Source organism: Cyclopterus lumpus, chromosome 22 (assembly GCF_009769545.1).
Source record: "Cyclopterus lumpus isolate fCycLum1 chromosome 22, fCycLum1.pri, whole genome shotgun sequence".
In the NCBI taxonomy this organism is placed as follows: domain Eukaryota; kingdom Metazoa; phylum Chordata; class Actinopteri; order Perciformes; family Cyclopteridae; genus Cyclopterus; species Cyclopterus lumpus.
Genome location: NC_046987.1, coordinates 7573857 through 7589712, shown reverse-complemented (window position 1 = coordinate 7589712; position 15856 = coordinate 7573857). Strand labels below are relative to the sequence as shown.

The 15856-nt window shown below is 44.2% G+C and overlaps 2 protein-coding genes across 5 annotated transcripts; both read left to right on the top strand.

The window, feature by feature from the left end:
- The first annotated feature begins 5314 nt into the window (after window positions 1-5314).
- On the top strand, window positions 5315-9156 carry gale (UDP-galactose-4-epimerase). Of its 3 annotated transcripts, none has more exons than XM_034525625.1 (11): window positions 5315-5458; window positions 6283-6411; window positions 6594-6703; window positions 7088-7201; window positions 7513-7689; window positions 7774-7887; window positions 7992-8058; window positions 8156-8241; window positions 8394-8471; window positions 8687-8801; window positions 8893-9156. In XM_034525625.1, exons 2-11 carry the CDS (start codon window positions 6291-6293, stop codon window positions 8955-8957), a joined length of 1047 nt encoding a protein of 348 aa, XP_034381516.1. In that variant the 5' UTR covers window positions 5315-5458; window positions 6283-6290; the 3' UTR covers window positions 8958-9156. The 3 variants fall into 3 exon arrangements, with proteins under 3 accessions (XP_034381516.1, XP_034381515.1, XP_034381514.1); XM_034525624.1 differs by having other exon boundaries at window positions 5316-5458; window positions 6591-6703; XM_034525623.1 differs by having other exon boundaries at window positions 5317-5458; window positions 6588-6703.
- Window positions 9157-9518: 362 nt separating this feature from the next.
- Window positions 9519-14303, top strand: zbtb8a (zinc finger and BTB domain containing 8A). 2 transcript variants are annotated; one of them, XM_034525702.1, is made up of 4 exons: window positions 9519-9876; window positions 11127-12004; window positions 12948-13117; window positions 13331-14303. In XM_034525702.1, the coding sequence occupies exons 1-4, from the start codon at window positions 9812-9814 to the stop codon at window positions 13646-13648; spliced, it is 1431 nt and encodes a 476-aa protein (XP_034381593.1). In that variant the 5' UTR covers window positions 9519-9811; the 3' UTR covers window positions 13649-14303. The 2 variants fall into 2 exon arrangements, with proteins under 2 accessions (XP_034381593.1, XP_034381592.1); XM_034525701.1 differs by having other exon boundaries at window positions 9519-10912.
- The last annotated feature ends 1553 nt before the right edge of the window (window positions 14304-15856 follow it).

Here is a 15856-nt window from a genome sequence, read left to right as displayed (position 1 = left end):
GAAGGGTACAACAGGCCATATCAGCCAATAAAAACAGGCTATGCATGACATTTAGCGCCTGATGCGGGGCTTAGCTGTATACAGGTTACCTGCTGTCCGCACCAGCGCCTGGCAATAAAACAAAAGGCAATCTCACAGAGCGGATGGGGGGGTTGTGTGTGTGTGTGTAAAGCCGCCTGTTTCAGCTGTTGATCTCATAATTTGTGTATAAAGAGAGGGAGCATTAAAAAGCATGAAGGGAATCATTTTCAGCATGCTTTTCATATAAACATCACTCAAGTAAACAGGCAATTCCTTTAGTTATGCAAACACTTATTCTTAATCCTAATAGCCATCCCAATGGGAAAGTGTCATTGCATCCGGAGGACAGTGACAGCTCATTTTCTTTTGTGAAGGTTTTTTATTTTTATTTTTTTGGGAGGGATGTAAATAAAAAGAACATGAAGCAGATTAGACGGGAGAGCAGTGTCAATAGATCTCGCTGTCCGAGTAGAAGCAGCCTCTGGAGAGCACTAACGTGGTTATTTGACTAAACAGTGCCACCTTGTGGTCGACTGTTCAAGAAACCTGGAAGGTGCAAGTGATGGAAAACAAACCCAACAGTTGTCATTTTTTATTAAAATAACAATATATGTTGGTATCATTTTCTAGCAGATTATGAAACAGTGTATCCATATAGTGCACTTGAGCCATTTCTCAAATTAATGTCCTTCTTTTGCACACTGCTCTAATGTGGCTCGCTGTGTTGCTGGCCAGAACACATTAGTAACCCTCATCCACAAAATGGACTCTAACAAGTTAGAAAATAGGGGCACCTCTAGCTTATTAGATGTTTGATGGGGCTCTATTTTTACAACTGCCTCCACCTAGAAGGCAAAGGACGGAGGCTAAGTCTCTAAATGAGATCTAGTGGATACAAAGAGGGATGTGGAGACGGAAAGGTTCGGGGTGGAGTTTGAACAGCAAGCAATGTGCTCTCTACAGCTGCTGGCACTAATGAGGATAATTACCCCAGTAATAACATTAGCCTATCTGAGGGAATGGAGGGGAAGGACAAGTGGTTGTGCTTGTGTGTGTGCGTGTTTGGGTGGGTGGGTATGCGAGTGTGTGTGTGTGCGTGCATGTGGTTCCTGTGTGTGTGTGTGTGTGTGTGTGTGTGTGTGTGTGTGTGCCTTGCCTTCTATCTCACTTGCAGTCTCTCCCTCATTCCCTGAATCTCAATATCTCTTTGTTAGCCCACAATAATTGTATTTGGGCCTCATATCCGCCTATCAGATTCGAGTTTGTACAAGGTAATTAGCAGGGGAAGGGAAGCCTCCACACCAGGAGGACAAATGCCCCCATGACATCATTCTGGCTCCACTCGGGAGCAGGAGTTTTTTTTTTTTTCCCCGCTTCCTCCTCTTCATCCTTCTTGTCATTCAGCTGTCAAAAGAAGAGCACTGAACAGAGGCCAACAAAATGTAGTGGCAAGCGAAAGTTGATGACATTGAAAAGGTGGAGAGTTGGGATTAAGAAGATAAAGAAATGAAGAGATAAAGGAAAGAAAGGGGTGGAAAGTGATTTGAGATGGAGGGCTGTGTTTTTCGCCACGGGCCTGTAATCTCCAATCAGCTTTGACTAACAGACAGCAGGGGAAAGTTCCTCGGCGTTAATGCAGCTTGCCATTCAGAAGGAGCCTTTGTATCCAGCTGGGAGTCGGGGATGAGGGGAGGATTAACTGGCACTCAGGTGGAGAGAGATGAAGAGAATCAGATGGAGACCCTGCGGATGGTGGCACCTTCCCTCACTCCATCCATCTCTTTCTTTTCTCTTATTGAAGGAATATACTGTATAAGCAATGTTTTCTGGGTGACGGGTGAAAGCAGGAGGAAGTGAAAGCGGCTTCGCTGGGGCTGACTTGTATCTGTTTGCAATTTGTATCAATTATGCTGAAGATGAGTCAACAGTCTCCCAAGTGTGCCAACGTTCAAGGGGTTGGTATTGCTATTCGGTTTTACTAGGATAATACAAATTCAGCGAACTCTATACACAGTAATTAAGAAGAATGCTTTATTTTCTGTGGCATGGTACTGTAAGAAGGTGAACAAAAGCAGTGAGATGTTTAATCATAATTCACAGTGTGCCCTGTCATGTAGAATATGTTTGCTGATCCTTTATGGTAGATCCTGTAGTCTGGTCATGTGAAACGGATTAAAATGAATCACAGGTAATCTCCAGATGCCAGCTGTCCATCACCACCGCCTTCCTCCAGATGACCAAACTGCCTGTGTTGCTCCTCAGCGTGGCCGTTCATCACCTTCACCACCGGATAGCCGAGAGCAAACATTTTGAGGAAGAAAATAAAGCATCTTATAAAATAAGCTAATTAATTAAGAAATTATTGTGTATGTTCTAAAGAGGTGCTGTGGGGCAAACAAATGTAACTAACCGTTGACTACAGAGTGAACAATCTACAGTATGATGCTCATACACTCACTGTTCTGATGCAGACATTTCTCCCAAGGCATTGTGGGAGATGCCGGAGTAGACCCCTGCATCAGAAACAGGGCCTCCCTGTCAGGTAGCCAGGTAGAGACATTGTGGCGCTGGGCACCAGCTACGGGATTAAATCACACAAGATGATTTCAATCTATTTAAAGGTTAAGTAATGTATACATTAGACCTTTTCCCGACACACGATAGATACAATGTATCATGTATCAAAAGCCTGTGATTAGATTGTGAGTTACTCATCTCAGCTTTTGAAAATAGAAAAACAAATCCACGAGCTGGGTGGAAGTTTAAAAGCTGCACTCTAGCGGTTTAGTGTGACTCTGCCACAAAGCGGGGAGTCTCACGAAAGACATATTAAAATCAAAGCAGCAGAGGCAGACTAAGCCCTGATCCGACTTTCTTATTAGTGTTGCTAGGCAACCACTAAATATGTGGTGATGTTAGCTTAAGACAAACTATGAACTGTACGCTACCTAATAATTAATGGTCCAGTTATATTACAGTTAAATTAAATCTCAAGAACTGCACTAACCTGCCTTTAAGCCTTTCCATGGTTGGTACAGTCATTTAGCTCCAGGTATCCATGAACGTCACCACAATTAAAAAAAACAGGCCAATGAAGTCAGGGGGACTTTTCCGCTCTTAGTTTATTTCTTTTTTTCAACTGGAGGCCATTAAGGTGCTCCTCTATAAACGTGAGGCCCATATTGCGGAAAATGCAAGGCCTTCAGCAAAGCAAAAGCCGTGCGTAAAAACACAATTACAGGTCCAAGACGCTCCAGGCTGCTCAAACGGGCCCGGTCTGATCTGGGCCTCGGTCTGACTCGCAACATAAAGTGAGGGCCGAGCTCCAAAATCACTGGGTCCTACATTTGCCATATTGCCACTTAAGGCCTTTACACTTGCACGCGTGGCACATCTTTTGACATAAGAATGCAAAAATGATCGCCTGTGATTATTTTTGCATAACAAATATTGATACACGCAGCGATTTGCAACACATTTTCAATACATGGTTTGAATAGATTTGCATTCACAGAGTATAGCCTAAGCTGCTATACACAAGTATGCACAAAGTACTTATACAAGTATGTTAACAGGCTAAGTAGTTCTCCTGTTTATGATTGAACTGAAATCAGTGGAATGTCCCTTGAATCAAAAGCAAAGCACACAAAGAGGGAAGGCTGAGACCTGATGTAAATAATAATAATTATCCTGGACAAAGTAACCAGAGTGGAGGGATCCTATTTCTGTGAGCATGAGGGTATGTTGCACAATTGACCCAAAATGAAACTAGAATTGCAAACTGAACCAAATGTTTCAGACACTGATGGCCGTCTTGGTTTGCTGCGGTTCTCTGACAGTCAAAGAGTTGCATGTTGTTCCTCTTCTGAGTTTTAAATGTTTCTTCTGTCTCCCCTCCTCCGTCCTCTTCTGAATGGTTGGATTAGTTTTTTGGTAACTATTACTGTGTGCCCCTGCTGAAGTATTGTTGACCCTTTGCTACCCCCTTGAAATTTCTTCATCAGCTCCAAGTCCTTTCTAACAATGAGAGAGCCTTTGCAGCGAGTATGCAACTCGTCTCATCTTTATTACCTCCCAATTCTGCTGCCTCTCTTCCTGTGCCATTGTCTCCGGGCAGCGCATGACCCGCAAACGGGCCTCCGAATGGCAGGGTCTCAAATAAAGTCCTCTTAATTCAGAACTTCATACTAATGTAATAGAAAATGACAACTGTTGACATAAAGATAATGATCCCAATATATATATTGACATGCATTATTTAGCATACAAGGATCTGAAGTTAATATAAAACACAGCTCTATTTTACCTCTCCATCTAGTGGAGAGTGTGATGATTTCATAATGGCGTGTTACGAGATGTCTGTATTGTAGGTGAATGCCTCTCTGTCTATAACTGGAAAATATGGAGTGTGGGAAAGGAAGCAAATCATTTAAAGATTGTCCCTTAAATAATAAGTACATTTAACAAGGGGTTATTGTTCTCATAATTAGGAATGAAGTGTGTGTGCTGGTGTGCGAGTCCAGATGTTGTCAGGAAGCTTTTGAAGATTGGGCTTCAGGTGTTCAGAATAAAGAATTAATATGAAGCATTTTTTATTGGCATGTTGTGAGCAGTTCCTTCAATCTAATTTGATTTGATTTGATGTGCTTGTTATGAAACAATAATGCATTTATCCCCAAAAAAGGATTAGACTTCCCATACAACTGTCCCTTAGTTGTATTTGCTTAGGTGAAAACTGCGTGAATGGATCTGACATATGCACATATTTAATAAAGTAAAAGTATCTGTAGCGAGTTAAAATAAGCTGCACTTGCACACAGCGTTACTGTGGGCCCTGGATATTATTTGTTTAGTAACGTGGCGTTTTTCCTTTCCTATCCGGGACGTATCAGATTGTACACACAGAGTTGGTGACTGAGCACAATTACCTCCCTGTGTAAATCATGAATGGTCGGAGGCGTGTCTTTAAGAGCAGTGTGTCTGACGTCACGGCACGTCAAAAAGTCCTTAAACCCCGTGAAGGTAACCGTAGGGCACGCTGGTGAATCCGTTATACTCTTCAAAATAAAGACCATCTCGTGCCGAGATCAACATACATTTGTATTATTGTTTGTTATTGTGGTTATCCGACATGGTATGACGTCACGCTCCGACCGCCTGAGAGGTCACAGTTCAAGCTCAAGCGAAGCCACTGCTCCCTGGCGCGAATGTAGGCACGCCGGTGCTTTATTTTGAAAGAACACGTTTAGGAAGTTGCACGTAATCACAAACTTAACTCTGGTCCACGTTTCCCAGGAAGTGAAGAAACGTCTGAAGGAGAAAGGGGGGCTTCACTAGCTAAATGAACTGATGTAAACCTTCGTCCTGTCCTCACGCGCACACGTCCGCTGCTTATCCTGACCGGCGACGTGAATTCACCTTTTTATCGGGACGTTTCGTAAGTCTTCTCTCTGACATGCTCACTCATTCATTTTAACGTGGTTTAATTTCGACAGCTTGTCAGGGAAGTTTGACCTTTGCTCCCTGGGTTAGACTTTAAGGTTCAGTTTTAGTAGTTCAGTCTTGAGTGTAATTGGCAAAGGTGCAGTAGGTAACGGTTTGACATATCGCACAATGACATATTGATATTGACATTGAATAAATAAAAGTTGTCTTTTATTATTGATAGGCTAAACTTCCAGACAGATTTTAATTGTACAGTACATGTCTCAAACGCCTAAGCAGTGAATATAATTAAGTAATGAGGAGAAGTGTTAATAATGCAGCTTTAATGTCTTGTATTTAAACGTGCATGTGTGTGTTATAGCACCTTCCATTTACCAAGCAGCTTTTAAATGTGCCCTGTACTGTTCATGGCAATAGCTTTGAATGGGATACGTATTAAAACTACAAAGTACAGCTTGGTTTGAGTCACTTAAAAGGTGTGCCCTCTCAAAAGATAAAAATAGCTTCCAACAATGTAGAGTAGTATGCACTCAGGTATCTTCTAGGAGGTACCATAATAGTTTATGGGGTGAGACAGGTTCAGGCTTGAACCGGCTGACGTGGGGCAATATGGGTGGGTCACATATCTGTCAAGTGGGTCCGACAAACCTTTCAGGTATGCTCTAAATAATATCCTGTTTGTCTTCCAGGGCAGGCCTGGAGTGTGCTTGAGTCATTATGCTCCTTCTAAAAATAGGCAACAGGGTTTTAAAGGCACGGTTGACTCTGTGTACTAGTGTGTGTGTGTGTGTGTGTGTGTGTGTTGTATTTTGCCAGGTGAGAGAATGGCAGGGAAGGTGCTGGTCACAGGTGGAGGAGGCTACATTGGGAGCCACTGTGTGTTGGAGCTCATTGAAGCAGGTTACCAGCCGGTCGTGGTCGATAACTTCAGTAACGCTCACAGAGGTAAGCTCCCTGACTGTAAAACGCAGGCTGATGCATAACTCTGTACGTCATCACGAACCTGACAGTTCCACGTAAGTTTGTTTAGTGCAGTGATGCTCGTATCTAATATTTGTGTGTGTGTGTGTGTGTGTGTGTGTGTGTGTGTGTGTGTGTCCTACATCCTGTTGTGAATGGAGGAGAAGGGGATGTTCCAGAGAGCATACGTAGGGTAGAGAAGCTCCTGGACACCAGCATTGAGTTTCATGAACTTGATCTTTTGGACCAAACTGGCTTGGAAAAACTCTTCAAAAAGGTCAGAAAGTTATTGGAATTTATTAATCTTATTAGAACTGGAACAATTTGTTTGAATTGCTTAGTCAATCAACACAAACATAATTGGACCGTTGACTGGAGCCATTTGATTATATCAGCTTTGGCCGGCCATGGCATCAGCATTTTTTGCTATTTTCTGACATTTTATAGAATAATTGTTACAATGATTGTCTGATTAAATGTAATTTAAAAAAATTACATTTAAATGTATATATATATATATACCAAATAATTGCCCTGCTGGCCACAATACATGCTCAGGTAGCATTGGAAACAGGTACTGTGAAAATGCTACCAACATCCTTCCACATTAGTAAAAGCCATCACACATGGCTAAATATATTTATACATATATATGTTGCAGCATTCTTTCAGTGCGGTGATACACTTTGCTGGACTGAAGGCGGTTGGGGAGTCAGTGGAGCAGCCTTTACGCTACTACAGAGTCAATCTCACTGCCTCCATGAACCTGCTTGAGGTTGGTTTGAATTCTCATCAGAGCTTACTCCTTTGATCCTCCCATTAAAGTCTGCACTTCGCTCTTAATTTTTTAACCGATCTTTCTCTTCACTTCATCTCAGCTATCAGAGTGCATGGCAGCGTGTGTTCACTTGATACCGTGTCAGCTAATTCTAGCACTGCACCCGTCATAACCTTTGTGGAGCTTGCTTGTGTCCGCCAGTCCCAGCGTTTAATCCTACTCCTAAGGCGCATGTGTGTTTGTGTGTGCGTGTGCGCTCCAGACCGCTGACTGGATGTGTGTGCCGTGTTTGTTTGCATGCGTCCCAGGTGATGCAGGCTCACAGGGTGCACAATCTGGTCTTCAGCAGCTCAGCCACGGTGTACGGAGACCCTCAGCACCTTCCCATCGACGAGCAGCACCCTGTGGGCGGCTGCACCAACCCCTACGGCCAGACCAAGTACTTCATTGAGGAGATGATCAAAGACCACTGTAAAGCCGAGAAGGTACCGATCAGAAGGCAGAAAGGCACTCGCAGATGCACACTCGCATATACACACGGTGTCTCATTATTGCCTCTGTGTCAGCAGGACTTTAATGCAGTGCTGCTGCGTTATTTCAACCCAATTGGAGCTCATTCCTCTGGGCAGATCGGAGAGGACCCTCAGGGTATCCCCAACAACCTGCTGCCATATGTTGCCCAGGTACATGAACTCTCTGCCAAATACACCGCTAGATCAGAGCAGAGCAGAGCAGAGCATGCAATGGATGATTTCACATTGCTTGCTACATTTATTTACCCCCTTAGGTTGCCATTGGGAGAAGAAAGTGCCTCAGTGTGTTTGGGAATGATTATGACACAATTGATGGGACAGGTACCGGAAAAGACCTTAAACTGCGGTGCACAGATTTCATTGAGGTTCTGAAATATTAGAGGGGACAGAGCTCAAGGTTTTCTCTTTCTCTTGGTAGGTGTGCGAGATTATATCCATGTCGTTGATCTGGCAAAGGGACACATAGCAGCTCTGAAGAAGCTCAAGGACAACTGCGGCTGCCAGGTCAATTTGAGCAAAGAGCAAAAACAAAACACTTTTTAAAAAAAAGAAAAAAAAGAAAAAAAAATCAATTTCTGGTTCATTGTGCTTTGCCGTGAATGCATGATTGAGGTATTCATGGCGGTGCTGGCATGTGTGCGTTATTGTGTCTGTAGGTTTACAACCTGGGAACGGGTACTGGCTACTCGGTGCTCCAGATGGTGAAAGCCGTGGAGAAAGCGTCAGGGAGAGAGGTGAGTGACAGGAGGCTCTTTTCTTTTCTCTCTAAAGTAAGTTGTGTTCAGGGTCAGCAGTTATATTCTGAGTGACTCGGAGTCGCGACTGCACTACATCATGTTATCCTGGGAGTTAAAGGATGGCCAAGCTGACCCTTGGCCCGTTGACACTCCCCCCTACACACACACATTTTTGTTATTTTAACTTACAATGAATACGTCCTCTCCAATAGATCTCATACAAAATTTCTCCGCGTCGGGAAGGAGACATAGCATCCTGCTACGCCGACCCTCGTCTAGCTGAGAAGGAGCTGGGCTGGAAGGCCCATTTTGACCTGGAAAGAATGTGTAAGGGGAACCACACTGTATTTTATAAAGGATCTTTTTGTTAAATAATTCCCCTATAGTATCCTGATGTTGTGTTTCGTTTCTCATGTAGGCGAGGACCTGTGGCGCTGGCAGTCCATGAATCCCACTGGATTTTCCAATGGCTCGGCCTCTTGATGCAGCTCCCGCCGTTTGTTATTGTTAAATCTTTGTCCAAATCACCGGGACACAGCCACCATCAGCGTCCTCATTTTTGCATATCATATAAACACCAATATTAGACCGAATGCTTTGTTTCGTTATGTTTAATTTAGTCTTTGTTCCATAATAATGGTTCTTATTTACTGTTTATACTAGAATAAACCTGTCCCTCTGATGGCTCTGTGTTATCATTATAGATTAACAATGGATATGTTTGTTATTGATGTATTAATCTATGCACCATATGTAGGAGAAAGAATACATTAATTTTCTTACTGGGGAATCCGAAGCCTTCAATTCCACTCCATTATAAAACTGGCTTTTCAAATGATAGTAATTAGGAAAACTTGACTGTTAAAGGGCTGACCCAAATGAACAAATAATATTCAGTGACATAAACCCACAACAAAGCCATAAGAATATTCCAGTAAAGAAGTCACTATTGAGCAACACAGGAACTTGATCATAGTCATGCCAAGGCAGACAAAACTAATCTTCTAATATGATATGGTCAGCTGAGGGTTTGAGTATCACAGACGGGCCAAAAATCCCGACAGAACTATTATAAAAAATATTGCATAATTGTATAGAGCTGGGGTGTTCGGTGTCCAATATTAATATTCTGTTCACAGTACAGTGCATTTAAACGGGGCACTAGGGCTTTAAATGGCTCCTTGAACCCTCGGGCACCCAGTTAATAAACACCCACGTCAGCACAGGGGCTCCAGTCGCTCTAACCGGGTTTCGGTCTTTAGGGCTGAGCAGGAAGTTGCCTGACTGTGGACCCTGGACGAGAAAAAAAAAAAAAGGCAAAAGAAATTAAAAAAAAAATGGAAATGGTGGCAGACTTGGGGGCGAGTAGACTCTATCGGGCGCCGGGTGAATCAAGTCACCAGTGAGTATCGATGGATTTTGTCAGGGGTATCACGGCGTGGGGCGTAAGCGGGTCCTGCCGACACCTCACGCCTGGGAAAGAGTCGCTGGGTTTGGGCAGCAGGCAAATCCTCCTCGCTGCTCGCTGCGCTCCGGACCTCCGGCGAGAAGAGGGGGTGGTCTCGGGGATGAAAACGGGCGTTTTGAGCGCGTCCTCCTGCTTATTACCATATACCCCGTGTGAACATATTCATTTATCAGCTCAAGCATGGTCAGTTGCTGGAGGTTTGTTTCTATTTTTCTATTGTTGTGCTGGCTGGAGCCTGAAGTGGGCGTCGCTCCAGGACAGACTGGGGCTGCTCCGGTGCGCCGCTGCCCGCTTTTCTCTCGCAGGACTGCAGCGCTCTCATGTCGTTCTTGTAGGTCGGCCGACACCGGAATTATGGGAGAATAGCTGGATTGGTATACTAGTCTTGGTGTTCGTGTGACAATGGGAGCACTGTAGAGCCATGCGGGCGTCGCGCCGTGGGGTATCGGGCGCCAGGATCCTGTCAGCAAGCATCGCATAATTAAAGAAAATAATGAATGCGTGTAAATTCAGAGCCTGGGCTTGCACGAGGATGGCTAAATAGGTTACTATAGAAGAAGAAGAACTCTTCTGCACATGGGGTTGCGGCAGTTGCCCCTCTCTTGGGACGACGTGCCCGGCTTCACGGTGCCTTATTGTTCACTTTCCGCGAGTCTGTTGCGTTTGTAACATCAGAGATTTCGTGCGCGCTCTCGCTTCCCTCAGGGGTGATTATAGGGTTTTGCCACCCGACGCTCCCAAACTGGAGTCGGGTGTAGCCTATTAGAAGACGGATTTTGATTGATGGCTCGTACGGCCAATCGCGGGGCAGAAGGAAGCCTGGTGGGCGGATGGTGTGCGGACCTGGAGACAGTCCAGGGCAGAAACAAAGACGGGGGAGAATTGACAGCTACATCAATGGGGTGTCACTGGTGTGTTTGTGGAACCTGCTGTTAATATTTGGGGTCTGTAGCATTCACCTTATGCCGAGGTAAGCTGATAATAAGGTCAGATGTCCCACGAATCACTCTCCACAGAGGCATGTTTCCCTCCTTGATATGTTTAATTGATATGATATGTTATGTATGCATATAGGCTACAAAGTCTTAGCGTATCAACTCTCAATTTTCCGTAGTGAGTGTCCACCAGGGCTCTCTGTTCTGCATGCACAGCCAGTGTGAGTGCTATCATGTTGTCTCCTGCAGGCAGCCTCAGAGGTGGTTCAACACTGCCGACATCACAGTGGCTCACCAAAGCAGCCTGCTGAAGCAGCTCAACCAGCAGCGGCGCCAGGAGCTTTTCTGTGACTGCAGTGTGCTGGTGGAGGGCCAGCTCTTCAGGGCCCACCGCAACGTCCTGTTCGCCAGCAGCGGCTACTTCCGCATGCTGCTGTCCCAGGGGCCCGACGGGCTGTCCGACTCTGTCAACGCCACCTTCGACGTCTTCAGCCCCGAGACCTTCACGGTCATCCTGGATTTCATCTACTCGGGCCAACTCGACCTCTCGAGTCACAATGTGATTGAGGTGATGTCTGCAGCCAGCTACTTGCAGATGAACAATGTCATCAACTACTGCAAGAACTTCATAAAATCCTCCTTGGACATCAGTGTGAAAGATGAAGACAGTGACCGGTGCATCAGCTTGTCTGAGACCTGCAGTTTTATCAGCGGAGTGGGAGACGGGACCTCAGAGCAGCAGCAGCAAGGCCCCGGCTCCGTCAGCCCACCACCGGCGCTCTGGACCAGGGACAACTCACGGTCCCAGTGTGGCTTCATGGGGAAGGACCCGGACCAGGAGTCATTGGCCTCATCAACCCTGAAGACTAACCCAAGCAGCCCTGCTGATGATCTCAATGCAGAGGCAGAAGACCTGCAGGACCCTGAGGACCCTCTGTACACCTTGCCTGGATCAGAGCGCCGGCGAGGTAAAGGGGGAACCAAGAGGAGAGCATCCAACAGCACTCGCTCCAACCAACCTGAAGACTTGGACATCGAGGAGGCGAGGACTCAAAAAGCAGAAAAGGCAGAGGAGCTGTATGCTACTCTGCCACCTATGGTGGGCGTTATTGGACACTTTAATCAAGGTGAGTGAGAAAATGGATCGGGCAACTTTTTTTATGACGTACTACATTGTGACATTTTATAGCTTTTTATGACAAACTGCACTGTGACTTTTCATCTATGCCAGGAGAATCATAAGATCGCTTGAGTGAGTGAGTGAGTGAGTGATTGTGAAACCTCTGTGTCTGTCCACCGGCTAATCTGGCATTCTGCTGCAGTGGCCAGTTATGGCTGCATGCTCGAGGACCTCTTGTGGTTGCAGTTACTCAAACTTTCTCAAAACAGCTTTTATTGCCTGTTAGAGGCTGTTAGTTATTAAACAGCTGAGTGCATCGCCGACCCCGAGCCGCTACTCGGCCCCTGGAGACACAGTGTGGGAAAAGAGTTTGCTCACTTTTATGGTTTTGGACGGTGTGTTGGGCTTACCGCTGATGGGAGTACAAGTACACACACTACTGTACCTCTCCACAACTCTGCCGCGGATATGCGGGCTGACAGCTTGGTTACTTTAATTTAAGTTTTTTTGCCAAATTGTATGACATGTCTTCGAGCATCGCTTCTTGTTTTTTTAATTTGAATAAAGCGTATTTTACGATGCCTGACCGCACTTTGGTTAGCCATTTGGGGCCATTGCAGACACACCTGGCGGAGAACTGCAGTCTAATGAGAGAAATAATACTATGATGTTTTTTTGATGATTTGTGGTTCATATTGACTTTTTTCAACATATTATGAATTTATTAAACATTTTATACTGACTTTTTAATTACTTTTGTAACATACTATACCTTTAGATATTTTCATGACTATTTTCAAAATGCTATATAGTATTTTTAGACATTATATAATTATTTTCTATGACTTTGGTATTCTCAATACATACTGTACGACTATTTTTGTCGTAGTAAGAAGCTTTAAATATACAGAAGGCCATAGTTCTAAATACTTTCTCTTCTTCTTTTGCAGACTCCAACCCCATGATGCGTTTCAAATGTCCTTTTTGCACACACACAGTGAAAAGGAAGGCAGACCTGAAGCGTCACTTGCGCTGCCACACGGGTGAAAGGCCGTACCCCTGTCAGGCCTGCAATAAACGCTTTACACGCCTGGAGCATCTTCGTAGCCATTTTGAGACGGTATGTTTGTTTACAACCAGGTCGTGAATGTCCTTCATTTTTGTTGTCACAGCTTCAGAAACATAGAAAGTGTGATGAGACTGCACCATCGGGTACAAAAAACAAAAGATCTACTGTTTTCTGATGTGGATCAGTGTTTCCAACAACCCATTTGTTCTTATACAGCTACAGAAATACAATCAGTAACATGTTTTGTTTCCTCTTTCGCCACAGATACATCAAGCCAGGAAGCTGGTGTGCAGGAAGTGTAAGTGTCAGGTGACGGAGGACACCGGGCATGTGGTGTGTGAGGGCTCACGACGCTACCGCATGTGCACTGCATGCATCCAGGAAGTGGATTGTGATGACATCCCCATGGACAGTCTAGATAGTGCCAATGAGGAGCCGGCCCTCTTATTGGGGGTGGACGGGGAAGAGGAGGGGGACAGCAAGAGGGGCTGGATGGTAGCCGATGACGACGACCTGGCTGAAGACTCGGGGGCCGACCTCATCATCCAGCAAGTGGACGACAGTGATGAAGAGCTGCAGTGAAATGGAACCAAAAAGTGTGTGCAGAGGCATGCACGAATAATAACCTTTGTGTGTGTGTGTGTGTGTGTGTGTGTGTGTGTGCGTGTGTGTGCGTGTGTGTGTGTGTGTGTGTGTGTGTGCGTGTGTGTGTGTGTGCCTAAGCCATGCAAGAGAATGTATGCAAACAATATGTGATCCACTAATGTAAATACAAACACTTAATATATGTAACTTGTCTATTAGTTAAACGCAACTGGTTAATTTTTACTTTAAATGAGATGTTGACCGTTGTGTCAAAGTGGGATGCTTTTTGTTTGGCTTCATAAAGATATGCAGTATCCAAAGCTGTGTTTTCTTTGATTTTATTATGGTTACATGATTCTCTTTTAAAGTTGTTTTTTTCAATATGCAGGAAGAACATGTCTGCTCCATTTTGGGATGCTCTACTTTGATAAAAGCTGGCATTTGAGTACAAACAAAGTGACAAGGACAGAATAATGACTGATGCTATGTCTCTACTTTCTGTAAGAAAAGTCAAGAGCGGACTTTTCCCAATTTTACACAATTACCTGTTTTTATTATTACGTTTGATTATGATATGCACTATGATATAAAACCAATTATAATTTATTTGTTTGTTTTGTTACTTTTTGATTAAAGATATTTTATAAATTTCTGTTTGTGTCATTTCGCCTGATTATTGTGTAAAAGGGAAGTAGAATTGAATGGTAGACAAGGAAATTAGATTAAGGAGAAGTTCTTTTGAGGAGAAAAAGTGGAATACAGAAATAAAATAAAAGGCAACTAGTGTGTTTACGAAATGCTACGATAACATTGTTTCTACTCTGTTTTTATGTAATTGTAATTTTATGTTTTACTGAATTTCTTTGACATTCTATACTATTCAACTTGTTTCCACACACTATAACTTGATAGATATATATATAGATACTTCATTTATCCCCAGGGGGAATTTGTTTGTAGCAACAGCAAGCAAAGTTACAGAGTAAACATAAAAATATTAAGTATGAAAAAATGCTCAATATATATGTATCAATCACCTGATTGACTGACCCCCCTGTATACATTCTCTCATTTACAAAGTCCTGTAATTACTTTACTATCACTTACTTTGTCCACCCGGCTACATATACAATACAATGAAATAGCAAAGCAGAACATATTAAATATAAGAAAATTAATTTGAAAAAAATGACAAATACATACAGTGTATATAAAATGGTGCAAGGGTTATTGATGTTGATTCAATTGGAGGAGGATCTGGCCAGAGGTGATTTATAATAAAGTCTAATTGCAGTTGGCAGGAATGTTCTCCTGAAGCAGTCTGTTGGAGAACGTGCTCCGCTGTCCCTGCAGTAGGTGGTGCAGAGGGTGGTCCGGTTTCTCCAATATGGACAATCATTTCTTCAGTGTCCTCATCTCCACCACCTGTTCCTTATAGTCCTGTTTGCAGCCAATGATGAAGCCGACCTTCCTCACCAGTTTAGTGAGTCTGTTGGTGTCTCCGGCTCCAATGCTGCTCCCCCAGCAGACTACGGAGAAGTACAGAGCACTGGTCCAACAGACTGGTAGAACATCTACAACATCTTGCTGAACACATCGAAGGATCGAAGTTTCCTCAAGAAAAATAGTTGACGCCTCCCCTTCTTGTACACATCGTTGATGTTGGTCTTCCAGTTCAGTCTGTTGTCGATGGAGACATCCAGAAACCTGTCCTCCTCCACCATGTCCACGTCCTCTCGCAGAACGCTCAGCGGTTGTGGAGCTGTCGTCTTCCTCCTGAAGTCCACCACCATCTCTCTGGTCTTGGCCACGTTCAGAAGCAGGTGATTTCTACTGCATGGCCCACTCCACAAAGTCATCCATACTGCCCTGTACTCCACTTCCTGTCCGTCCCTTATACACCCGACCACTGCAGAGTCATCAGAGAACTTCTGCAGATGGCATGACCCCTAGGGAATAGAAAATCCTATTTTTCCAGCAATGACCTCACATGCTTTCTTTGATAAGTCGAACATGTTTGCATAGAGTGGGGTCAGCTTTGGTGCTATTTTGAGTTCAGCCGGTGTCATTGCCTTAATAACAGCAGTTTCAGTAACAGAGTTCTTCCGCTTGTCTTTCAGTGTTCAAAGCATCTAGGGAGATATGTGACACAGAGTGGCGTGACATCTAGTCTGCTGGATTGTCCAGACCTTTGCCAGACTGTGT